Here is a 26604-nt window from a genome sequence, read left to right as displayed (position 1 = left end):
TGCCCCTCCATGAACAAATGTTCTGTGTTCATTGACAGTGCTTTTCAAATGGACAGATCAACTCAGTTGTTAAAAGCTGGATTTTTTTTTGCAAATGAAGCTTCTAGAAGCCTTGGGCTGGTTCATCTATTCTTCATTATTTGTAACATATCACTTATTTCCAACTCTGTTCATACCAAAAAAGGACAGATAGATTTTTTTTCAACACATCTTTATTGCGATTATTGTTGTTATTGTGATCTGGCAGTGATGGCAGTAAAACCTTTGTCATTGTGTAGTGCCTCGGCCCATGATGGCATTTTTTGTGTTTCTTTCTGGTTTCAAGAGTATTATATAACATTTTGGTCCAAACAGCGCCACCAAGAGGCCAAAACTGGATGCCAGGATGGCAAATACCTCCACTGCATCTGCATATTTGCCTGGAGAGTTGATGTAAGCAGGGACAAAGGCCACCCACACTGCACAGAAGATCAGCATGCTGAAAGTGATGAATTTGGCCTCATTGAAAGTGTCTGGAAGGTTCCTTGCTAGAAAAGCTAACAAAAAACTGAGGACAGCCAGTAAACCAATATAACCAAGTAAAACTGCAAAACCAACTGTAGATCCAACTACGCACTCATAAACTATCTTGTCACTGTGATACTGGGTGTTTTTATGAGGTACTGGTGAAGCAGAGACAAGCCACACAGTGCAGATTGCTGCTTGAACAGAAGTCAGAAACAGAACTGTCCCTCTCTGCTGCACAGCACCAAACCACTTGAGACTGGACTCACCTCCTGGTTTGGAGGCCCTGAACACAGCCAGAACCACCATGGTTTTCACCAGGATACATGAGACACAAAGCACAAAGCTGATGCCAAATGCTGCATGTCTTAGTTGACAAGTCCATAATTTGGGTCGTCCAATGAAGAGCAATGAACACAAGAAACACAATTTGAGTGACACCAAGAGAAGAAAACTGAGCTCTGAATTGTTGGCACGAACTATAGGTGTACTGCGATGATGGATGAAGATGCCCAAAACAACAACACAGATAAATGTGCCCAACAGTGAGGTGGTTGTCAAGCAGATACCCAGAGGCTCATGGTAGGAGAGGAACTCTGTTTTCTTGGGAACACAGTGGTTACGCTGGGGGCTGGACCAGAAATCTTCTGGACAACTGGTGCACTCCATGGAGTCTGAGAAAAGAGAGAACATTTTCTTGCAATTTTAATTGTTTTTCATGTTTTCTACATTAATAGTAATTACTAGGTAGGCTTGTGACTGTTTCTTTCTATACATATCACCTTCACATAGCCTATTCCTCCATGGGTTACATCATATTATTTTGGCCACTGATGCCAGAAATGGTAATTGTGGTACCAGCCATCTATGATCTATGATTGGCTATACCATGGTATATTGACCTGTCTGATTGCTGATCTTTCCCCCAGAGCAAAGGATGCAGTCAAAACAGCACAGAGGTTTCCCCTTCTTTCTGGCCATGCGGGAGCCTGGAGGACAGCTCTCACTGCACACTGAGCGTGGAGGCTGTAGGATTTATCAAGTGTAATAAAACCATTATTCTATCACTGTTTAATGCTGACAGGTATCAGTAGCAATACATATAGGAAGTAACCTGTTTGGATTCAAGGTTCCAGAATATTTTGTCTTCATCCAGTGTGAGTTCTTCTCCTTTTAAGGCTGACCTCTTAACCTCACCCACTGTCTGAACTTTAGTTCTTCCATCAGGGAGCCACACCCAGTTCATGATGTCATATATTGGTAAGGCATCACCATTCTCATCAAATGACACTTGATCACCAAATGATGTGGTGAAGTTGACTTTTTCCAAGTAATACATGAGCTAAAATGGAATTAAATAATTTAGAGTGAAATGTTTGTTGGATGTAATCATGTTAATATAACGAATATGGTATATACACATATGATGTATACATTGTATATTGAGCAATTGCTGTTTTGACCTCTTTAAAGATTATTGCAATTTTTTAATAGGTGATTCAATCCTATTAGATCTAACAATACCACAGTTAATAATTTTATACTTACCCCATATCTATGGCAGGAAACACATACACACAATAAACAACAATCGAGTAGTACACATGTTAAATTCATATAATACACATAATTCCACACCTGCCATTGCTCCACTGTTTGCAAAGTAGCACAGCCATGTCCAATAAAAGGTCCGGTCCCTGCCACACAGCGCAGCATGTCATCAAGGGCATACGCCAGAGCGTACACCGCCTTGTAAATATTGTACTCAGGCCTCAAGTTAGAAACATCTGGAAACTCCACATTCTCTATAACTTCCTGTCCAGTGCACAATTCTCCTCCAGCTTCCACCCAACCTGCGGGAGGTGGTGCAAATCTACACTGAAATGTGTGTTCCCAAAACTGATTCACCTTAAAGACATTTAAGATTTGTTATTTAATTTTTATTCTTGCAGAATCAGATCTAACTGAAAGGTTCAGTTCTCACCATGCTGTTTCCATCTCTGTTGTTGTGATGTAGGTCAGGACTTATTTGTAACAAGAAGTCCCTGAGCCCTGGTATTTCTCCTCGACGGATGGCTATGCCCAGTGTTCCACCCAGGTACGGCATGAGGTGAGGAGTCTGGAGCACAGCAGCTGATGACCAGGCTTCACTGGCCATCCACTGCAGGCCTGTCACATTCTGCCTCACCACCTACGCATCACAGTTTCTTAAGGTCTCTTTAATGTGTCAAGTCAAATCATATCATATTTATTTATACAGCATGTTGAAAACAATCCAAGTTGCTTGAAGGATAATTTAAAAAATATAACTCATTGCTCAACTGTGAGCAATGAGTCAAAACAGCAAATCATCACAATAGATACCTCTTCCATTAGATGGATCATGTGGATCTGATGTGCAAACACAATCACCACTCGAGCTGTAGATTTCCTCATCACATCCACTATTCTCCTTAGTTCAGCAGGGTTATCACCCCAGGGCAAAAGCTCAGTGTAAGCCAGACAACCTCCACCAGCTGGACCCAGATCAGAGTGAAAGGATCGGGCAGCGTGGACTCCATAATCATCATCACTGATGAGCAGACCTGCCCAAGTCCAACCAAAGTGTTTCAGTATCTGAATCATGGCACGCACCTAAATGAACACATAGTTCAGTGATTGGTGTAAATACCTGAATAATATGTGAGTAGGAACTTAAATTTTCATTTGTCATCATAAAACCACAGTTAAATTTCCTCATCATCCCTTTTCCTCAACCTATTTATGCATAAAGCATGTAAACTATTTCTGTGTCCAAGGCAAATTGTTGGGAAGGTTTAGTTTTCTAGGCTCTCTAAATTTAATTTGGGCTTTTATATAATATTTGTTTCAGGGCAAGGGTTTCACCTGGAAAGCGTCACTTGGTATTGTTCTAAAAAATGACGGGAACCTTTGACGATTGCTGAGGCAGGAACATGTGGCAAAGTAACTCACCTACAATGAAACAGAAAGGCACATTAAGGGAATTTTCTTCTCTTTCATGGCTACAAAAGCATTCAAATTATTATTTTAATATTGCATTATTTTAGAATCTAAAATAAAAAGGTTACTTCTTACTAATTATCAGCTTGTTGGAGTAGCTTGAGCTGAGAAGCAATGCACATATTTTTCACATATTTATGTGTGAAATTCTGACATATACAGTATATTAACACTTACGATGGGCAATTTGAATAAACCTATCACATCAGAGGTGGCGATAGAAAATGTTGAGAAGGAATCACCCACAATCCCCAGGACCGGAAGGGTCCCCAAACAGGTTTCCTTTTGAAGAAAGTCCTTCTTTCGACCACTGGCCAGGGTCAATGCAGCACTGAATCCAATTACAAGTGTGGCACAGTTATCATACAGACTGTATCCCAGAGTCACATTAGGTAGCAGATTAGTGTTTTTGTTGATCTCATCAATAGCAAAGGCCATGGTCATGGCATGTCTGAACCCTGGAAGGTCAAAACTAGCACATAAGATGTCATGATTAAGCACTGAGAAGTAATACATGTATTTAAATTTAATCATCAACACAGATTTAATCGAGTTCAAGTGTGAAACTTACCCTTGACAGCTGAGTGGGTTTGGCTTTGAGGTGAAAGTCAGCTCAGGGAAGACAGATGTGTAGTGAACTTCAAACAATCCACCCAGAATCACATCACCAGACTTATGCATTCCATTCAGATGAAACTGTTTCCTTAATTTACAAGATGAAAAACCTTCGGAAGAGGAAGACAAGTAAATGGAGGAAGAGAAAAGGATCAATGTTGAGAAGCCATAAGAAAAATAATTATCTAAGAATGTCCCCATCACTGCCATCCTTCAACCCTGCTGCCTGTTTTCATGTAACATTATTAACTATTATATGCAGGGTGATGTTCATATAACCAATGAGGGCATGGGCAGTCATATGGGAGGGCAAACTATCAAATACATAAACATCATTTCTACTCAGATTGTCATGATTACATCATATGTGTTATGTAAAGAAAAAAACAAAACAAGGACAGGCAAAACATGCATATGGAAATGTGAAGGGACACTCCAGACATGGAACTTGGTAAGTATGATCTGGCTGTCACTGAGAAATATTTGTAGGACCAATGAATGTAAAGCTTCGTAATTAAAACTCCTGGTATTTAATCGAAGAAAGATAATTGTGATTAATAAATAATTGTGATTTTATGTTGTTTTTTCAAAGGGAAACTTTAAAAACAGAGCTGTGTGAGAACTCAGTTTGGCTGCAGCCTTTGCCTAGTTTCAAACCAAATGCGTGTGGCTATTGAGGGCTGTTATGTGTCTGTCTTTTCATTTCATCACACAGATTATCGAGACCACTCAAACTGGCTTTATGCTCAATTTGTGAATAGAAATCTCACCTATTTCTAACATGAGTTCTGGATTGTGGTAACCAGCACACTTTAAAATGTAACTGCTGGGACTTAATTCCCCCAGAGATTCAGAGACCCGTGGACTCCACTTTCACCATTCCCCCACTGAAGTGGAGCAGGTGGCGATCTTCAGAGCAGACAGAATCACTGTACTTAAGGTCATTTACCTGAGGTTATCACCAACATCTTCAACCTCTCGCTACTGCAGTCTGCATTTCCCACCTGCCTTAAGTCAGCCACCATCGTTCCAGTGCCTAAGAACACAGTGAGCTGCTTGAACAACTATCACCTAGTTGCTTTAATTCCCATGACGAACAGACGATGGGAGTTTTGAGAGACTCATCCTGTCTCACATTAAGGCCACCATTCCTGTAGACCTCGATCTTCACTAGTCTGCATATAAAGGCAAACATGTCAAGAGAGGAGGATGCCATTATATCAGTGTGTCCTCAGCCCCCTCCTTTACTCCCTCATCCCCCAAGGATGAACATGAACACCAATTATGGATAAAGCCCCGTTTTATGTGTCAATCTTAAGCCGTTTCGAACAAGCCATGGTGCACTGACTCACACTTTCGCCGTTTTTCTCTCTTGTCTTCTCTATCCTTTACATTTCTCTCTCCCTGTCACTGCCGCTGTCACTCTTTTCTGACCAGCCGTTTTCCACGTATCTATTCAATGAAGGCCCACCCTACTCTGCCTGTGATTGGCTGACTAGTGCTGGCCAATCAGAGACAGGCAGGATGTCCCTTTCACTGAGTAGCATGTAGAAACCGTAGAAACACTGTCAGAAAAGACTCAGTCAAATTGTAATCGCCACCAAAACCGAGTAAAACGTGTCAGATGGTTCCGGATCTGGATCCTGACAGGACAGAATCTGGGTCTGGACCCAGACCTATGGAATATATCAGATCATGGTATAAAGGCTCACTGCTTGCCACACTAAGTGTTATATAATCTGTTTATATTCTGGTGTGCTGCACATTTTTAATACTGCTAACAAAGAGCTGTTAGGTCTGGGAAAACACTGGAGCCAAGAGCACGATTCAAAGTGTCCAAAAAAAGGTTTTTATTTTAAGTAAAAAAAAAAAAAAACTTAAGCAGCAAACAAAGGAGTTAACTAACTGAGGGAGAGAGGTCCAGAAAAACCTCTGGCAGAAGTAGCAGGCAAAACTCTTAGGCAGAGCAAAACTGGCAGGACATGAGCAGGATATGTGGCATGACGATCTGACAGAGGGTGAATGAGAATGGGTTGTATTTGTAAGGGAGACTGAATGGGAGGCTAATGAGGATAATGAGGGCCAGGTGTGGAAGTGGGCGGGGAGACTCAGGTCAGTGTAATGAGGTGATTGCAGCGCCGACATGAGTGACAAGGAGGAGCAGGATTGCGACATCGATTGGCATCTCTCTAATACCGGGCCGTTGTGCGAAGCAGAGTGGAGCAGGCTTGAAGCCAACTGCAGTGGCATCTGCGAATGAAGGCCTGGACTGATGGAAAGTCCGGTGGCGGAGCTTGGGAGGGTGTTGTGGGCATATTCCACCCACAGCAGCTGTTTGGACCAGGAGGAAGGGTTGTTGGACAAGAGGCACTGCAGAGCTGTCTCCATCTCCTGATTCATCCGCTCAGTTTGGCCGTTCGACTGTAGGTGTAGGTTTTGAGAACCGGTCAACTACTGTGAGTATTACTGTGTTACCGTCTGAGGGAGGAAGTCCAGTGACAAAGTCCAAAGAGATGTGGGACCAAGGTCACTTAGGGACTGGTAGGGGGTGAAGCAGACCAGCTGGAGCTTGGCAGAGACTCTAGTTCTGGGAGCAGACCTGACAGGCAGCGAAAAACTCTCTGGTATCCCTCTCCATGGTCGCCCACCACAACCGCTGTTTGAGGAGCGCCAGGGTGCGTGTGACCCCAGGGTGGCAGGCTAGGGGTGAGGAATGCCTCCACTGAAGAACCCCGGAGTGAAGGTCATCTGGAACATAGAGGCAGTTATTGGGGCACTTGCTAGGAGCAGGGAACTCAGAACCTGCCTGTTTGACCTTGTCCTCCAAAGGCCAGGTGATGGCGCCCACCACGCAGGCAGAAGGGAGAATCCCCTCTGGTTCGATCGGGGAGCTCCCAGTCTGGAACTGTCATGAGAGGGCATCTGGTTTGGTGTTTTTGGACCCGGGCGATAGGAGAGGACGAAGTTGAACCGGTTGAAGAACAAAGGCCACCTGGCCTGACGAGAGTTCAGTCTTTTAACAGAACGGATGTATTCCAAATTCTTTTTGTCGGTCCATACCAAAAATGGCAGCTCCGCCCCTTCCAGCCAATGCCTCCATTCCGCCAAAGCCATCTTAACGGCCAGCAGTTCATGGTTCCCTATGTCGTAATTCCTCTCAGTGGGAGATAACTTGTGGGGAAAAAAAGGCACAGGGGTGAAGTTTCTGGTCCTTGGTGGACCACTGAGAGAGGACAGCCCCTGCTCCAGAATCAGAAGCATCCACTTCCACAACAAACTGATGTGAAGGGTCAGGGAAGATGAGTATCGGAGCAGATGTAAATAAACGTTTTAGCCCACCAAACAACCTCTCTGCCTCAGGGGACCACACAAAGGGGGAGTTGAGCTCTGCCACGGCACTGTAGTTCCTGATGAACCGCCAATAGAAATTGGCGAAGCCCAAGAATCGTTGCAGTTCCTTGCAGGAGGTGGGAGTAGGCCAATCCAAGACAGCACTGACTTTGCTGGGGTCCATCTGGATGCTCCCCTCCTTGACGATGAAGCCCAGAAAAGACACTTCAGAGACATGAAACACATTTCTCGGCCCTCACATATAGTCTGTTCCCCAGGAGCCTCTGGAGAACATGCCGCACATGCTGGACATTCTCCTGTTTGGACTTTGAAAAAATTTAAATATCATCCAAATAAATGAAAACACGGGAACTGAGCAGGTCTCTGAGCACATCATTCACTAGGCCCTGGAAAACTGCAGGGGCATTAGTGAGTCCAAAAGGCATGACAAGATACTCATAATGACCCCGAGGAGTGTTGACGGCAGTTTTCCATTCATCCCCCTCTTGAATGTGCACCAGATGGTATGCGTTCCTAAGGTTGAGTTTGGAAAACGCAGTGGCCCATTGTAAAAGTTCGAAAGCAGAGGAGATGAGTGGGAGAGGGTATCTGTTCTTCATGGTTATGTCGTTCAGACCTTGATAATCAATGCAGGGGCGCAGCGACTTGTCCTTTTTCTCTACAAAGAAGAATCCAGCCCCAGCAGGGGACGAAGAAGGGTGGATGAGGCCTGCTGCCAACGGGTTATTGATGTACTTCTTCATGGTTTGGGTGTCTGGAGCAGACAAAGAGAAAATGTGACCCCAAAGGGGAGATGTGCCGGGCAGGAAATCTATGGCATCCAAAATCCTATCCTGACGAGTGGCAAACTCCTGAACACCCTCAGCAACAGAGTTGAGTTGAATCCTCTGACGTTGGCTAGCAACAGCTTGAGTTAACAGCTCCTGCAGTATTGGGTCTGAATTGGCTGGGTCCATTTCTTGGTCAGATTGTACTGTAAGGTCTGGGAAAACACTAGACCAAAGAGCATGATTCAAAGTGTCCATAAAAAGGTTTTTATTTAAAGTAAAAAAAACTTAAGCAGCAAACAAAGGAGTAAACTAACTGAGGGAGATAGGTCCAGAAAAACCTCTGGCAGAAGTAGCAGGCAAATCTCTTGGGCAGAGCAAAACTGGCAGGACGAGAGCAGGACATGTGGCATGACGATCTGACAGTGGGTGAATGAGAATGGGTTGTATTTCTAAGGGAGACTGAATGGGAGGCTGATGAGGATTATGAGGGCCAGGTGTGGAAGTGGAATGAGGTGATTGCAGGGCCGATGTGAGTGACAAGATCTGCAATGACAAGAGAGTTAGTGAAGGCAGATAAACACAGGAAAAATAAACAAAAACAGTCCCTAAGCAGGTGACCCCGTGACAAGAGCTAATAAACTGTTTTTCATTTTTCCTGCAACAGTGACAATAAATATCTCACTCATTCATCTTCTACCGCTTTATCCTCCACATGAGGGTCATGGGGGCACTGATGCCAATCCCAGTTGACAAAGGGCAAAAGGTGGGGTACACCCTGGACAGGTTGCCTGTCCATCACAGGGTCACATAGAGACAAACAACCATTCACCCTCACACTCACACCTATGTCCAATTTGCCTATTCCCAAAACCTACATGTTAGGTTGAGAACACGGGGAAAACCCACACACACACTGGGAGAACATGCAAACTCCATACAGAAAGGTACATTAAATAGCTATTATTTTCTATTATATTACTGAGAAACTCTAAAGACAGAATCAAAAATTACATTACATGTCATTTAGCATTTTAACCAAAGCGACTTACAATGGAATTGAGTACAATCAGGCAGGGGTGGAGTCCAACTTGCGACGATTGCGACCATCATGTCTTTCGCACACAGGGTACCGGTCTTAACCACTGAGCCACTCCACCCCCTACACTAAACACTAAACACTTGTTGAGGTTTATGCTTATACATGTGTGCAGACCAAAGAACTAAAAAGAAAAATAATTAAAAGACCACCGAGTAAAGGCCTTGTCTCTCAAATGAACAAACAGGTGACGTAGAGTGGGTGGGAATCTATAGTTTGAAAAGTTATATAAAGCAGTGATAACACATGTCTGCATGCAGACACTTGGGTGATGGAGATCTCAGCTCTCTTTATTAGCCTAAGATTAGCTCTGTGTTTGTTTGAACTGAACTCAGCTCTTGTCTTCAATGGTTCTCAGGTTGGTCTGAAACAAAGGTCTGGGCTCACAGTGCTCAGGTCTGGTGCCAGGATCAGTACTGTGAAATGTAAGCTGCTGGGAAAAGCTCATCTACCTGCTTTCTCTATGGACGGTGACTATAATATTGGTGGTGTTTTCTCAATACACCACTACATGCACAGAGGGAAGCATAACTACACCTCTACACCTGAGACACTGAGGTGCATAGGGAGGTCAGTAAGAGGGAGATGTGGGGGATTAAAGGAGGGCAGACTGTGTGAGGAGAAAAATGTTCATGTGCTGAAAGTCATGTTACGAAATAATACTGAATAAATAACTGAGAAGCAGTTTTAAATTATTATGCTGCACATATTTGGAACAAACTCCCAGAGAGATTAGTGCAGGTCTGTAGTAACTAAAAGTTGATGAAAACTTTGCTTTTTTCCTCACAGCCTTTTATTAAATCAAATGAATGACCTTTATTCTACCTTGTGCTGTAATTTCTATTATTTATTTCTTTGTTTAAATAATTTTTCATTTGTCTCTCAATGCCTCTTTTATGTATTGTCTTGTGTTTCTTTCGCCATTTACCACAGGGCCATTTATATGTAATGTACAGCTGTTTTGCTGTTAAAACTTGGTGAAAATGTATGTAAATGCAAATGCGAGACTAAGGTGTTTTAGTTTCCTTCTTTGTGTATTTAATATTCAACCCGGTCAGGAACAAATTATTTCTTAATTTGACTGATAATACTGGAGAAAATATCTGTGAAAATGTCATTTAAATGTTTTTGTGCAGTATCGACTCTCGTGAACTTCAGATGTCTCGATCAATGGTCTTTGCTATTGATGAGATCAACAACAGCACAGATCTCCTGCCAGGCATCAGGCTCGGTTACCAGATATATGACTCGTGCGCTGCGGTGCCCATGGCAGTGCATTTGGCATTTCAGCTTTCTAACGGTGAGGACCTTGAGGTTAACACCAGTGACCACTGCTCACAATCTGGTACAGTGATAGCCATCGTGGGTGAGTCTGGTTCCACACCATCCATCAGCATGTCGCGCGTCTTTGGGCCCTTTAATATTCCTCAAGTAAATACATGGATTGTGTCTTGTTCAAAAATTGACGTTTTGGATGTTATTTATGCTTTTCTTTTAATCATTTGCGATAATTGTTTTGTTTTGTTGTAGGTGAGCCACTTTGCTACGTGTGCCTGCTTGTCCAATAAGCAGCAGTACCCAAGCTTCTTCAGAACAATTCCCAGTGACCAGTACCAGGCAACAGCACTGGCGAAGATGGTGAAACACTTTGGCTGGAAGTGGATAGGTGCTATCCACGCAGATTCTGACTATGGCAATAATGGCATGGCTTCTTTCTTGGAAGCAGCGTACAAAGAGGGAATCTGTGTCGAATATTCTGAATCATTCTATCGGACCCACCCACTTAGCAAGATCCAGAGAGTGGCTGATGTTATTCGCAGGTTTTTACATCATTATTGTTTATAATCCTGGTATTGACACTGACTTTGTTCACAAAAACACAATAAAACTGATCAAATAAAATGATTGTAGAGTCCCTAATTAAATGAACACTAAATGTTCATCATACCAGCATGCTAAAATTATTTAAAAATAAATCACACATAACTTAATGTTTTTTTTAATATGAGATATGTGTATTAACAGAAGTCTCAAGTAAAGTTCACACGCTCACACTCCACACATGACTTTTCTCACGCTGAGGCAATGAAATGAAAGAGCAAGACCAGGTAATCACTTCAATTACATCACTTACTTTATAATAAAACAATCAATTTGGTTTAGTGCAATTTGTCCTTTATTAGATTAACATATGATCTTCAAATGCTAATGCAAATTTCTTACCCTGTGTGTAATAAAATTGTCTTTATTGTCTCTCCAGGTCAACAGCTATGGTTGTTGTGGCTTTCGCATCCTCTGGAGACATGAGGATCCTGTTTAAAGAGCTGTCGCAGAAACATTTGTCTCCTCGTCAGTGGATAGGCAGCGAGGCCTGGGTAACTGACCCAGACATGCTGAGGTTCACTTTCTGTGCCGGTGCCATTGGATTTGCAATTGAGAAATCTGTCATTCCTGGTCTGAGAGACTTTCTGATGGATCTGCCGCCCAATAAAGTGGCGGAGTCTCCAGTGCTGACTGAATTCTGGGAGAATGAATTCAACTGCAGGCTGGGCAAAAGTAAATACAGAGGTAAATCTCTAGCTATTGGTATGAAAACTGCACATATGTACATGATCTAGGGCATTATTAAACACCACTGTCTTGGAAAAAAGCACAATTTCATCACCTAAAATCATTAATCAACTTTTGGCCACCAAGCTGAATGAAAAAAGCACTAGGCATTTACTAGTATGAAGGGAAACAATTCGGAACACAATAAACTGGGTCATATCAGCTGTTTAAGGTTAACTTTTTACAAGGATGACTGGGTATGGATAAATTAAAAGAAGAAAAGAACAAATTGAATAAGGTCATGTTACAAAAAGGTTAGTTCAGGATATTGTACAACACTATATAGAAACACAGTAGTTATAATAAAGCAATACTGCTAAAAAACATGTTTCTTGTTGCTGTGTTTTTAGAGTCAAGTGTCAGCAGTGAGAAGAGTCAGTGTGATGGAACTGAAAACATTCAGACTCTCCAGAGCCCGTACACTGACACGTCTCAGCTGCGAATCACTAACATGGTGTACAAGGCCGTCTATGCAATAGCACATGCCATTCACAACTCAGTGTGTCAGAAAACAAATTCTACTGCTCAGTGCGACAGACTCACCAAAATAGGCTCCGCACAGGTCAGTGATAATGCTGCTTATGGTACTTTTCTTTTATAAGATGAACACATTAACTTTACATGTTTACTTCCTTTATCTCACTTTAATCTCACAGGTTCTGACAGAGCTGAAAAAAGTCAGTTTTTCTCAAAATGGTTATGAAGTGTCATTTGATGCCAATGGGGATCCTGTGGCCACATATGACCTGGTCAACTGGCAGCAGAGTCAGAGTGGCAGTGTTGAGTTGGTGACAGTGGGGCATTACAATGCATCACTGCCAGTTGGCAAGGAATTCAGCATCAACAGAAACCTCACCTGGGTGGGGGGTAGCACACAAGTGAGGAGCAATAATTCAACATCTATCATCTGTACATCGAGGGCAGATCTGTGTGTGAGTTTGACTCTATCTCTGTGACAGGTGCCATCATCAGTGTGTACTGACAGTTGTCCTCCAGGAACTCGTAAAGTCTTACAGAAAGGGAAACCCATCTGCTGTTATGATTGTGTTCCATGTCCTGAGGGAGAAATCAGCAATTCTACAGGTAAAATGAGATGTTTTAGAAGCAGCATACAAAATATGACTGCTTTAAGTCTTTGGCCTTGTCCAGACGACCAAAAAAATTCTGAATGCATCTTGAGTTGTGTTAGAAAGTTGCACCACAAATGTGGGTATGGCTACACCATTACCAGATCAACCTGTGCAGACAAGTTAATCATGTCTGGAAGGATGAAACACATTTGATCCCCTATAATTAGTGTGGACAATCTACCTTAAAAGATCTGATTTTGAAAGAATTCTGATTTTGCCGTCTGCACTCTTTTTTCCAGATTCATCAGACTGCTTCCCTTGCCCGAAGGAGTTCTGGTCTAATGCAGAAAGAAGCACATGTTTCCCAAAACCAGTGGAGTTTCTTTCCTTTGACGAGGTCCTAGGAATCATCCTGGCTGTATTCTCAGTTGGTGGTGCCTGTCTGGCCATTATTACAGCAGCAGTGTTCTTTCGTCACAGGACTTCACCGATTGTCAGGGCTAATAACTCTGAACTGAGCTTCCTGCTGCTCTTCTCACTGGCTCTGTGTTTTTTATGTTCATTAACATTTATAGGAACACCCTCTGAGTGGTCCTGTATGCTGCGTCACACAGCGTTTGGAATCACCTTTGTCCTGTGCATCTCTTGTGTTCTTGGGAAAACTATGGTGGTGCTAATGGCCTTCAAAGCTACACTTCCTGGTAGTAATGTCATGAAGTGGTTTGGTCCTCTACAGCAAAGAATCACAGTAGTGTCCTTCACATTTATTCAAGTTTTAATATGTACTATCTGGTTGGCTGTTAGCCCCCCTTTTCCACTAAAAAACCTGACCACATACAAAGAGAAGATTATCCTGGAGTGTGCTTTAGGTTCAGCTCTTGGGTTCTGGGCAGTTCTTGGGTACATTGGCCTATTGGCCGTCTTTTGTTTCGTGTTAGCTGTCCTGGCTCGAAAGCTACCTGACAATTTTAATGAAGCCAAGCTCATCACCTTCAGCATGTTGATATTCTGTGCAGTCTGGATCACATTTATCCCAGCTTACTTCAGTTCACCTGGTAAATTTACTGTGGCTGTGGAGATATTTGCCATCCTGGCCTCCAGTTTTGGACTCTTTCTGTGTATTTTTGCTCCAAAGTGTTTCATCATATTGTTTCGGCCAGAGAAGAACACCAAGAAACAATTAATGAACAAAAACCAATCTTAGTGCATCTAAGGCAGGGGTGTCAAACTCATATGACCTGGGGGCCAATTACCATCTAGTCTGGTCAAGCAGTGGACGACAGAGGAAAAAAAGTGGAAAAAACAACTATTTATAGCCGGTGGGCGATATAAGATATTCATGATGATATTAGACAAAATTGCAAAGTAAAAGTGCTTTTTTTTTATATAAAATGATTCACAATAAAAACATATTTATGATGAACAAAAACAGAGAATTACATAAAAAATGTAGCAAATAATGAAGAGGATAATTGTGATTAAAACAGCTTAAATATATGTAATTTCATGTTGAGTGTAACACATTTAATAAAGCAATGATTACAACCGAATGTCTTATTACTATTATAAAAATATTGCCGGCAAATACATTTAGTCTTATATCCTGTCTCTATTCCATTACCTCCCACAGTGGTGGGTGGGCTGCATGTAATCGATTGGAGGGCCACATGTGGCCCCCGGACCACCAGTTTGACACATGTGATCTTAGGTAAGGAAATAGTGAAAGAAGAAAGGAAAAAGTCCATTAAATAGACTATTGGCATATTTATATTAACAACTTTTTCACATTATGATTGTGTGATTGTTTAAATGTTTTTCCCCAGATTACATTTTTTCTTTTTTTTTTGTGCTTGAAATGTAAAATAAACAACAATGTGTTCACTCATATAGTTTGGGTCACAATATATTACAATTTTGAAAAAATGAAATTGTCATTTATTATTATTATTATTATTATTATTATTATTATTAATAAATTGTTACATTGTAGGGTGTATCCAGTCTTTAGGGAACATTGCTCCTGATGGTATCTAATCATGACGCCGACTCCCGTGTGATCTGGCTGGGTGATGTTAGGGTTTGAGGGCATTGCCAGTTGGCATGTAAAAGAGTGGTTATTGGAGTGCTGATGACACACTACATGAAGTTACATCATCTGACACACACACACACAGAAGAGCTTTAGGGAGTGCCAGAGTGTTTCATCATATAGTTCACACCAGAGAACAACAAATAGCAAAGGTCAATCCAAGTACATTCAATTTTAGGAAGGAGTTAAAATTATAAACATAGAATTAGTTTGAGCTGATTTTTGGCATATTTCTACATTTACACATTTTTCACATGATAATTGTGAGCTTCTCTGCTCACGGCGGGTTCAGGAAGGATCAGTCAGTGTGGTGGTGGAAAATAATCTTTTAATTTCAACAGAAAAAAGTCCACCAAACATACAAATAAACTGCTGCCGTCGTCGCACTCTCTCTCTCTCTCTCTCTCGTTCCTGCTTCCTCCTTCCGGACCCAGCCTACTGCAAGAGACCAGAACCAGGTTACAAGTGTGCTTATATAGCTGACTGATTACCTGATTCTGTCCAGCTGCCTGATCACCGGCTGAGCCACTCCTCCCTCTCCTCCCTCTCCTCCAGCAGCCGCCGCTCTAACCATACCCCACTGCCACATACCCCCACCACCCGACTTAGGCCGGGACCCCACCGGCCGCAAGCCCACTCCCCCCCCCCTCCGCGGAGCGGGAGAGAAAGTCAGCCACGACCATGCGGTTACCCGGCCTATGGATCACCTCGAACCGGAAGGGCTGTAACGCCAGATACCAGCGAGTGATCCGCGCGTTGGCATCTTTCATGCGGTGGAGCCATTGGAGCGGGGCATGGTCCGACCAGAGGGTGAATGGGCGCCCCAGGAGGTAGTAGCGGAGGGCCCCAACCGCCCACCGTATGGCGAGGCACTCTTTCTCTACCGTACTGTAGTTCACCTCCCGCTGAGCCAGCTTCCGGCTAATGTACAGTACGGGGCGGTCGATCCCCTCCACCTCCTGTGACAAAACGGCACCCAGCCCGCTGTTCGAGGCGTCGGTCTGCAGGATGAAAGGGAGAGAAATGTTAGGTGTGTACAAAAGTGGCTCCCCACAGAGGGCTCGCTTAACCCTCTCAAACGCCAGCTGACAAGGCTCCGTCCACTGGACCGGATCTGAGGCACCCTTTCGGGTCAGGTCAGTTAGGGGGCTGGTCAGCTTTGGCAGGCTGCAATCGCTGCCGTCTTTTGTATCTGTGGACGCACCTGCCCGCCCCCCAAGTGGTACCCCAAATACCGTACCTCCCTCCGTCCAACCGCACACTTCCCCGGATTGGCCGTGAGCCCCGCATTCCTCAGGGACTCAAGCACTGCTCCCACCTGCTGCCACCCGGTCCATGAGGCGCTGAAATGTAGCTGGGGCCCCGAACAACCCGAATGGAAGTGTGACAAATTGGTACAAACCATACGGAGTGGAGAAGGCCGTCTTTTCCCTGGACTCTAGCGATACGGGAATCTGCCAGTAGCCCTTGGTCAAATCCAGTGTCGTGAAAAAGCGAGCCGTGCCCAGCCGATCCAGGAGTTCGTCGACCCTGGGCATTGGATAGGCATCGAATTTGGACACCTCGTTGACCCTACGATAGTCCACACAGAACCGTATTGACCCATCGGACTTGCGCACCAGCACGATGGGGCAACACCAGTCGCTGTTGGACTCTTCTATTACCCCCATCTCCAACATAGCCTGAAGCTCTGCCTGAACAATTTTTCTCTTGTGTGAATGCACTGTCAGGCCCAGGGGTGTTTCTATGTGGTGGTGTATGAGACTTGTGCGCCCTGGCAGGGGAGAGAACACGTCGCCAAACCGCCGCTGCAACGAGGCCACGTCCGCTCTCTGGCCCTGCGAGAGATGGTCGTCAACGGGGACCGGCACTGACCGGTTCGAATTAGTCACCTCCGGCCCCAACTCATCCCTCTCTATCACATGGTGGTAGCCAGAGAAACAGCCGCCACCTCCCTCCAGGCTTTGAGGAGGTTGAGGTGATAAATCTGCATTGCTCCGCCCCTGTCAGAACGCACAACCTCATAGTCAACATCCCCCACTCGCCGTGTGACCACAAAGGGCCCTTGCCACTTGGCGAGCAATTTTGAGCTAGATGATGGCAGCAATACAAGCACTTTATCTCCTGGCAGAAAGTGTCTAAGTTTTGCCCCTCTGTTGTACAGACGCTGTTGACGTTCCTGAGCCTGGAGCAAATTCCCCCGTGATAACTGACCCAGTGAATGGAGTTTTGCCCGCAGGTCCAGGACGTACTGTACCTCGTTTTTGCTGGTGCTTGGACCCGCCTCCCAGTTTTCTTTAACCAGGTCCAAGACACCCCGAGGTTTTCTGCCGAACAGGAGTTCAAAGGGGGAAAATCCCATGGAGGCCTGGGGAACCTCCTGTACCGCAAACAACAGAGGGTCCAACCATTTATCCCAATTACGGCTATCCTCGTGTACAAACTTACGAAACATGTTCTTTAGTGTCTTGTTAAACCGCTCCACCAGGCCGTCGATCTGGGGATGGTAGACACTAGTCCGGATTGACCGCACGCCCAGTAATTCATATAGCTCGCGTAGTGTACGAGACATAAATGATGTGCCCTGATCAGTCAGGATCTCTTTCGGGATCCCAACTCGGGAGATAACTTGAAACAGCGCTTGTGCAACACTCTTCGCAGAGATATTGCGCAGGGGCACTGCCTCAGGATAGTGCGTCGCGTATTCCACTAGGACTAACACAAAGCGATATCCCCGTGCGCTCCGGTCTAATGGCCCGATGAGGTCCATGGCAATTCTATCAAAAGGGACCTCAATTAGTGGTAACGGGCGCAATGGTGCTTTTGGGGTGGCCGGTGGATTGACTAACTGGCATTCACTGCAGGATGCACACCACTGACTTACATCCGCCCGAATGCCCGGCCAGTAAAATCGGGCCATGATCCGGTTCAGTGTTTTATCATATCCCAGGTGGCCCGCCATTGGGTTGTGATGAGCTGCCTGGAAAATTTTTTCGCGGCGGCTTTTCGGTACCAATAACTGGGTGAGCTCTTCCCCGGTCTGAGCGTCACGACTCGCTCTGTACAGTCTGTCCCTAATGATAACAAAGTAGGGGTGAGTGAGTACTGCGTTAGGGTGAACCTGGCAACCATCAATTTTCATCACTTGGTCAAAAGCATGACGGAGGGTCTCATCCCGAGACTGCTCAAGTGGAAAATCTTCCATGGGGGCTATCTGCGGGGCCCCTGGAGCCAGCTGTGCCGGCCCCTTTGGCCCCGCGCCCCCCCTGGCAGCGTCGGGATGCGGCACCTCTGCCTCCCCACTAAGCACAGCACACCACTCACATTTCCCTGACGTACGTGACCGCACCCTCATCGTTTCCCCTGCTAAGCTCGCAAACCCCGGCCAGTTTGTGCCCAAGATTAAAGGGTGCGTGAGGCGAGTACTAACTCCAGCCTTGACTCTATGTTTTCGCCCTTTAAAATAAATTTCCAGAGCCACCACTGGATAATCGTGAATATCCCCATGCACACACCTCACCCTCACCCATGATGCCTCTAACAATGCCCCGGGTCGAACCAGATGCTGGTGGATCATGGTCTGTTCACAACCAGAATCCAGCAGAGCCTGGTGTGTACCCCCTTGTATACATACCGGTATACGGTACGTCCCTTCCGAACCGGGGGAGGGGGCCGGCGGCCCAGCAACCCGAACCACTTGCCCCACCTCCATGAGAGGGCACTCTGCCCGGATGTGGCCGGGCTGCCCACACCGCCAGCACACCTGCCCTGGCGTCTGAGGAGCCCCCCGGGGTGCCGAGTGATCAGACATGTAGGCTGGGCCCTGTGGGACAGAAGGCAGAGGGTTATTAGTGGACCGGAGCAATGCATGCTCCGGGTGTGTGTGTGTGTGTGTGTGTGCTGCTGGTGTGGCGGTCGCTGAGAATCTCCTCCTTGGGGCTGGAGTGGGACGGCCAGCAGGAAGCGCCGCTGGCTTGGCCTCCTCCCTCATGCTCTGCCGGGGAAGGGAGAGGTGGTCCTCTGCGAGTACGACCGCTGCCTCGATGTTGGGGGGACGGTGGCACTGGACCCAATTAGAAGTCGACGATGGTAACCCAGCTATGAACTGCTCCAGGGACACCTGTCCCACGACGTCCTCTGCAGAGTTGGTCCCCAGCTGGAGCCAGCGCCTCGCTGCGTCCAGGAGCTGCTGCGCGTATGCAAAGGGGCAGCCGGCTTCTTCGAAGGAGAGTCCCCTGAACCGCCGCCGGTGTCCCTCCGGAGTCCTGCCCAGCCGGTCCAAAATGGCTCTCTTCAGCTGGGTGAAGTTGTGACGCGCGGCTGCTGGCAGACTGTGCGCGGCCAGCTGCGCCTCCCCGGTGAGCAAGGGGAGGAGCCGGACCGCCCTCTCCTCCTCGGGCCACCCACACGCCTCCGCCGTGCCCTCGCAGATGTCCAGAAATGCCTCTGGATCATCCTCCGTGGACATCCGTTGTAGGGCGACAGGTGGAGACCGGCCCCGACTTGGCTCCGTATCTGAGTTTTTCACCACCATCTTCTACGTCTCGCTACTGCAGTCTGCAGTTCCAACCTGCCTTAAGTCAGCCACAATTGTTTCAGTGCCCAAGAACACAGTGAGCTGCTTGAACGACTGTCGCCCAGTTGCTTTAACTCCCATCATCACAAAATAACGGGAGTTTTTAGAGACTCATCCTGTCTCACGTTAAGGCCACCATTCCTGTAGACCTTGAGCCATACTAGTTTGCATATAGAGCAAACATGTCAACAGAGGATGCCCTAATAACAGCGCTCAGTGTGTCCTCAGCCCCCTGCCCTACTCCCTCTTCACACATGACTGTTGTCCCATTCACACCAGCAGCACCATCGTCAAATTTGCTGACCAGCATCATAGGACTGATTAAGGACAACAATGAATAAGCCTAAAGAGAGGAGGTCTGGTATCTGAGGCAATGGTGTGACAATAACAACCTGGTCCTGAACTCAGCCAAGACCATGGAGGTGATAATTGACTTGTAGCCCTCTAAATTGACAGAGAGGAGGTAGAGAGGATCGAGAGCTTCAAATTTCTTGGGGTCCACATCTCAGCCGACTTCATCGAGTCCATTCACTCCAGTGGTGAAGGCACTACAAAGACTGTACTTACTTAGGAAGCTGTGTCAAGCCATTCTCCCCAACACCTGCTGGACCTTGATGGAGAGTCCATCACAGGGAAACATAGAGACAAGCAACCATTCACCCTTTCACTCATATCTATGGTCAATTTGGAGTGTTTAATTTGCCTAATCCCCAAATCTACATGTTTTTGGAATGTGGGAGAAAACTGGAGAACCTGAAGAAAACCCACGCACACACGAGGAGAACATGCAAACTCCATGCAGAAAGGCACAATAAATATCTATTATTTTCTACTATATTACTGAGAAACTCTAAGGACATAATCAAACACCTGAAGCCTTAAAACAATCACCAACTAGGGCTTGTCTCTCAGATGAACAGATAGCTGACGTAGAATAGGAGGGAATCTACAGTTTGAAAAGTTATATAAAGCAGTGATAACACACTTCTACATGCAGACACTTGGGTGATGGAGATCTCAGCTCTCTTTATTGGCCTGAGATTAGCTCTGGGTTTGTTTGAGCTGAACTCAGCTCTTGTCTTCAATGGTTCTCAGGTTGGTCTCAAACAAAGGTCTGGGCTCACAGTGCTCAGGTCTGCTGCCAGGATCAGTACTGTGAAATGTAAGCTGCTGGGCAAAGCTCACCTTCCTGCATTCTCCATGGACGGTGACTATATTATCGGTGGTGTTTTCTCCATACACCACTACATGCACAGAGTGAAGCATAACTACACCTCTTCACCTGAACCACTGAGGTGCACAGGGAGGTCAGTAAGAGGGAGACATGGGGGATTAAAGGAGGGCAGACTGTGAGGAGAGGAATGTTTCTTCATGTGCTTAAAATGCTTAAAGTCATGTTACAAAATAACACTGAAAACATTATTGAGAAGCTGCTTTAAATTATTATGCAATTTATCTCTCAATGCCTCTTTTGTATTGTCTAGTGATTCTTTTGCCATTTATCACAAGGTCATTTATATGTAATTTACAGCTGTTTTGCTAAAATTTGGTGAAAATGTATGTACGGGACCACATCAGTATTAGTCCTATAATTTATTGGTGTTAGATGCAGATGCAAGACTAAGGTGTTTCAGTTTCCTTCTTTGTGTGTTTAATATTCAACCCGGTCAGGAACAAATTATTTCTCAATTTTTATTTGACTGATTATAATGTTGCAGAAAATATCTGTGAAAATGTAATGTAAATGTTTTTGTGCAGTATCGACTCTCGTGAACTACAGATGTCTCAGTCGATGGTCTTTGCTATCGATGAGATCAACAACAGCACAGATCTCCTGCCAGGCATCAGGCTCGGTTACCAGATATATGACTCGTGCGCTGCGGTGCCCATGGCAGCGCATTTGGCGTTTCAGCTTTCTAACGGTGAGGACCTGGAGGTTAACACCAGTGACCACTGCTCACAATCTGGTACAGTGATAGCCATCGTGGGTGAGTCTGGTTCCACACCATCCATCAGCATGTCGCGCGTCTTTGGGCCCTTTAATATTCCTCAAGTAAATACATGGATTGTGTTTTGTTCAAGAATTGACTTATGCTTTTATTTTAATCATTTGCAATAATAGGTTTGTTTTGTTGTAGGTGAGCCACTTTGCTACGTGTGCCTGCTTGTCCAATAAGCAGCAGTACCCAAGCTTCTTCAGAACAATTCCCAGTGACCAGTATCAGGCAACAGCACTGGCTAAGATGGTGAAACACTTTGGCTGGACGTGGATAGGTACTATCCACTCAGATTCTGACTATGGCAATAATGGCATGGCTTCTTTTCTGGAAGCAGCGCACAAAGAGGGAATCTGTGTCGAATATTCTGAATCCTTCTATCGGACCCACCCACTTAGCAAGATCCAGAGAGTGGCTGATGTTATTCACAGGTTTCTACATCATTGTTGTTTTGTGATCCTGGTATTGACACTTAATGCATACGTTGTTTAATAATAAATCACACATAACTGACATGTCATTCTTTTTTTTTTAAATATGATATATGTGTATAAATACATTTTTGTCTTTCCAGGTCAACAGCTATGGTTGTTGTGGCTTTTGCATCCTCTGGAGACATGAGGATCCTGTTTGAGGAGCTGTTGCAGAAACCTGTGCCTCCTCGTCAGTGGATAGGCAGTGAGTCCTGGGTAACTGACCCAGACATGCTGAGGTTCACTTTCTGTTCCGGAGCCATTGGATTTGCAATTGAGAAATCTGTCATCCCTGGTCTGAGAGACTTTCTGATGGATCTGCCGCCCAATAAAGTGGCGGAGTCTCCAGTGCTGACTGAATTCTGGGAGAATGAATTCAACTGCAGGCTGGGCAAAAGTAGATACAGAGGTAAATCTCTAGTTATTGGTATGAAAACTGCACATATGTACATGATCTAAGGCATTTTTAAACACCACTGTCTTGGGGAAAAAAAGCACAATTTCATCAATGAAAAAAAATCATGGATAGACTTCTGGCCACCAATCTGAATTAAAAAAGGAAACAATGAGAGACATTTGTGTATTCTGAACACAATAAAGTGGATTATATCAGCTCAGGTTTAAGGTTAACTTTTTACAGGGATGGCTTGCTATAAATACATTAAAATATGGGTTAAAAGACATAATTCAAAGTATAAAAAAACAAAATAAATAAGGTCATGTTACAAAAAAGATGAATCCGGGATATTGTACGACACTAAATAGAAACAGAGTAGTTATAATAAAGCAATGCTACTAAAAAACATGTTTCTTGTTGCTGTGTTTTTAGAGTCAAGTGTCAGCAGTGAGAAGAGTCAGTGTGATGGAACTGAAAACATTCAGACTCTCCAGAGCCCGTACACTGACACGTCTCAGCTGCGAATCACTAACATGGTGTACAAGGCCGTCTATGCAATAGCACATGCCATTCACAACTCAGTGTGTCAGAAAACAAATTCTACAGCTCAGTGCGACAGACTCACCAAAATAGGCTCCGCACAGGTCAGTGATAATGCTGCTTATGGTACTTTTCTTTCGTAAGATGAACACATTAATTTTACATGTTTATTTCCATTATCTCACTTTAATGTCACAGGTTCTGACTCAGCTGAAAAAAGTCAGTTTTTCTCGAAATGGTTATGAAGTGTCATTTGATGCCAATGGGGATCCTGTGGCCACGTATGACCTGGTCAACTGGCAACAGAGTCAGAGTGGCAGTGTTGAGTTGGTGACAGTGGGGCATTACAATGCATCACTGCCAGTTGGCCAGGAATTCAGCATCAACAGAAACCTCACCTGGGTGGGGGGTAGCACACAAGTGAGGAGCAATAATTCAACATCTATCATCTGTACATCGAGGGCAGATCTGTGTGTGAGTTTGACTCTATCTCTGTGACAGGTGCCATCATCAGTGTGTACTGACAGTTGTCTTCCAGGAACTCGAAAAGTCTTACAGAAAGGGAAACCCATCTGCTGTTATGATTGTGTTCCATGTCCTGAGGGAGAAATCAGCAATTCTACAGGTAAAATTAGATGTTTCAGAAGCAGCATAAAAAGTATGACTGCTTTAAGCTTTTGGTCCAGACGGCCAGCAAAATTTTGAATGCATGTTGAGTTGTGTTTGAAAGTTGCACCAAAAATGTGGGTATCACTACACCATTACCAGTGCAACCCATGCTGACAAGTTGTCAGGACAGATCAATCAGATGTGATCCCCTATAATTAGTGTGGACAATCTATCTTAAAAGGTCTGATTTTGAACAAATTCTAATTTGCCGTCTGAACTTTCCAGATTCATCAGACTGCTTCCCTTGCCCGAGGGAGTTCTGGTCTAATGCAGAAAGAAGCACATGTTTCCCAAAACCAGTGGAGTTTCTTTCCTTTGACGAGGTCCTAGGAATCATCCTGGCTGTATTCTCAGTTGGTGGTGCCTGTCTGGCCATTATTACAGCAGCAGTGTTCTTTCGTCACAGGACTTCGCCCATTGTCAGGGCTAATAACTCTGAACTGAGCTTCCTGCTGCTCTTCTCACTGGCTCTGTGTTTCTTATGTTCATTAACATTTATAGGAACACCCTCTGAGTGGTCCTGTATGCTGCGTCACACAGCGTTTGGAATCACCTTTGTCCTGTGCATCTCTTGTGTTCTTGGGAAAACTATGGTGGTGCTAATGGCCTTCAAAGCTACACTTCCTGGTAGTAATGTCATGAAGTGGTTTGGTCCTCTACAGCAAAGATTGACAGTAGTTTCCTTCACATTTATTCAAGTTTTAATATGTACTATCTGGTTGGCTGTTAGCCCCCCTTTTCCACTAAAAAACCTGACCACATACAAAGAGAAGATTATCCTGGAGTGTGCTTTAGGTTCAGCTCTTGGGTTCTGGGCAGTTCTTGGGTACATTGGCCTATTGGCCATCTTTTGTTTCGTGTTAGCTGTTGTGGCTCGAAAACTACCTGACAATTTTAATGAAGCCAAGCTCATCACCTTCAGCATGTTGATATTCTGTGCAGTCTGGATCACATTTATCCCAGCTTACGTCAGCTCACCTGGTAAATTTACTGTGGCTGTGGAGATATTTGCCATCCTGGCCTCCAGTTTTGGACTCTTTCTGTGTATTTTTGCTCCAAAGTGTTTCATCATATTGTTTCGGCCAGAAAAGAACACCAAGAAACAATTAATGAACAAAAACCAATCCTAGTGTATCTAAGGTAAGGAAATAGTGAAAGAAAAACTACAAAATCCCTCCAATATACTATTGGTGTTATTATATTTAATTATAATGCACAATTTTTATTGTATAATTACAATTAAAATTAATACAATTGTGTGAATGTTTAAATGTTTTCCCACAAATTACTTACATTTGAGCTTGAAGTGTAAAATAAACAACAATGTGTTCACTTATAAAGTTTGGGTCACAATATATCACAATTTTGAAAAAGGTTTTTGACATTGTCATTTATTATCATTGTTACATTATAGGGTGTATCCAGTCTTTAGGGAACATTGGCCCTGATGGTATCTAATCTCTAATCATGAGGCCGACACCCATGTGATCTGGTTAGGTGATGTAAGCGTCTGAGGGCATTGCATGTTGACATGTGAAGTGGGTGATGGAGTGCTGATGACATATGACATGAAGTGACACACACACACAGAAGATCTTTAGGGAATGTACCAGAGTGAATCACCAGATAACAAAAACTAACAAAGGTGAATCCAAGTGCATGTAAGTTCAGGAAGGAGTTAAAATTTTAAACACGTTCTCTAATGTAAGGCTTATATCCTTTGTGTGTTTCCATCCAGAAATCTTCAAATGCCCATAAATAAAGTGTGTGTGTGTGGTGGGAGGGTGTTGTCCACTGGAAGGGCAGAACACACACATGCATATGTATGCTTTAGTGGGACCCAGCTAAATATTGTTGTTTTTCAATTTTTGTATCAAATATAAATTTAAATGCTCACTCTTTACTCTACCACTTTATCCTCCACATGAGGGTTGCGATGGGCACTCGTGCCACTCTCACACTCCATGCACAAAAGGCCCTTGTTTCGACCAGTGCAAGAGTGCTAACTACGACACCCACCGTGTGGCCAAATGTAAATGCACTGGTATTAAACTCCTTGTTGAACAAACATGTAGTAAAACAAGATTTTCACTATTAGGATTTAATGAGTTTAATGACATTGTGCACAGAGCTGGTTGAGCTACAGTCCTGCTCTCTTTCTCCCTCTGTCTCCATCAGTGGTACTGCAGCCTCACAGCAGGTGTCTGCTCTTCTTTCTGCTCCTCTTAAATAAATTGCAATTCCACTACCGGTAGTACCTGGTACCCGGTACCTTTTTTAGTACCTGCTCTGGCTAGGTTCCAAGCGAGCTAAGGCAATACTATGCGCGATGTCGCCAGACTGCCAGCCACTGATTGGTCAGAGTGCCGTCACAGGAAGAGGCATGAGCAAGACATCTGACACAAGAATCAAGCAATCACTTAACAATCCTAAAAACGTGGGTTAATCTCCAACAATTACCAGGGAAATGTCTAAAATTTCAATATTTACCAGACAAGTCTTGTGTATTTAGCGACAGCACTGCTGATCGCGATGTGTCCGTGGGTTTTCTCTGGCTTCCTCTCACAGTCCAAAAACATGCAATATGGGAGTTAGGTAAATTAGACACCCTAAATTGACCGTGAGACTGAATGGTGGTTTGTCTCTATATGTGGCCCTGCGATGGACTGGCAAACTGTCCAGGGTGTACCCGCCTATTGAGTGGTAGAAAATGGATGGGTGGATAGAAATAATTGATTTTGTTCTCCTGTAAAAGTTGAAGCTTTGAACCTGTGCGTATTAGAATTGTACTTAAAATATACCTTTTTTTTTATTTCTTTGCAGAAT

General features: G+C 44.5%; 3 protein-coding genes across 4 annotated transcripts; 2 read left to right on the top strand and 1 right to left on the bottom strand.

Annotated features, from left to right (window-relative positions):
* Positions 1 to 209: 209 nt before the first annotated feature.
* On the bottom strand, positions 210 to 4369 carry LOC122766195 (extracellular calcium-sensing receptor-like). The gene is made up of 9 exons (XM_044020875.1): positions 4097 to 4369; positions 3703 to 3997; positions 3391 to 3477; positions 2869 to 3138; positions 2489 to 2695; positions 2143 to 2412; positions 1619 to 1846; positions 1407 to 1530; positions 210 to 1178 (listed from the first exon to the last, which is right to left on the bottom strand). The coding sequence occupies exons 1-9, from the start codon at positions 4348 to 4350 to the stop codon at positions 268 to 270; spliced, it is 2646 nt and encodes an 881-aa protein (XP_043876810.1). The 5' UTR covers positions 4351 to 4369; the 3' UTR covers positions 210 to 267.
* Positions 4370 to 9628: 5259 nt separating this feature from the next.
* On the top strand, positions 9629 to 14269 carry LOC122766193 (extracellular calcium-sensing receptor-like). Of its 2 annotated transcripts, none has more exons than XM_044020873.1 (8): positions 9629 to 9927; positions 10494 to 10788; positions 10888 to 11177; positions 11618 to 11925; positions 12318 to 12529; positions 12624 to 12845; positions 12927 to 13050; positions 13337 to 14269. In XM_044020873.1, the coding sequence occupies exons 1-8, from the start codon at positions 9629 to 9631 to the stop codon at positions 14239 to 14241; spliced, it is 2655 nt and encodes an 884-aa protein (XP_043876808.1). In that variant the 3' UTR covers positions 14242 to 14269. The 2 variants fall into 2 exon arrangements, with proteins under 2 accessions (XP_043876808.1, XP_043876809.1); XM_044020874.1 differs by having other exon boundaries at positions 9696 to 9782.
* A 6441-nt stretch (positions 14270 to 20710) lies between these two features.
* LOC122766741 (extracellular calcium-sensing receptor-like) lies at positions 20711 to 24984 on the top strand. The gene is made up of 8 exons (XM_044021887.1): positions 20711 to 21009; positions 21461 to 21755; positions 21841 to 22130; positions 22274 to 22581; positions 23002 to 23213; positions 23308 to 23529; positions 23611 to 23734; positions 24004 to 24984. The coding sequence occupies exons 1-8, from the start codon at positions 20711 to 20713 to the stop codon at positions 24906 to 24908; spliced, it is 2655 nt and encodes an 884-aa protein (XP_043877822.1). The 3' UTR covers positions 24909 to 24984.
* The last annotated feature ends 1620 nt before the right edge of the window (positions 24985 to 26604 follow it).

The sequence above is a fragment of the Solea senegalensis genome, linkage group LG3 (assembly GCF_019176455.1).
Source record: "Solea senegalensis isolate Sse05_10M linkage group LG3, IFAPA_SoseM_1, whole genome shotgun sequence".
Taxonomy (NCBI): Eukaryota; Metazoa; Chordata; class Actinopteri; order Pleuronectiformes; family Soleidae; genus Solea; species Solea senegalensis.
This window is presented reverse-complemented; position numbering and strand designations above follow the sequence as displayed.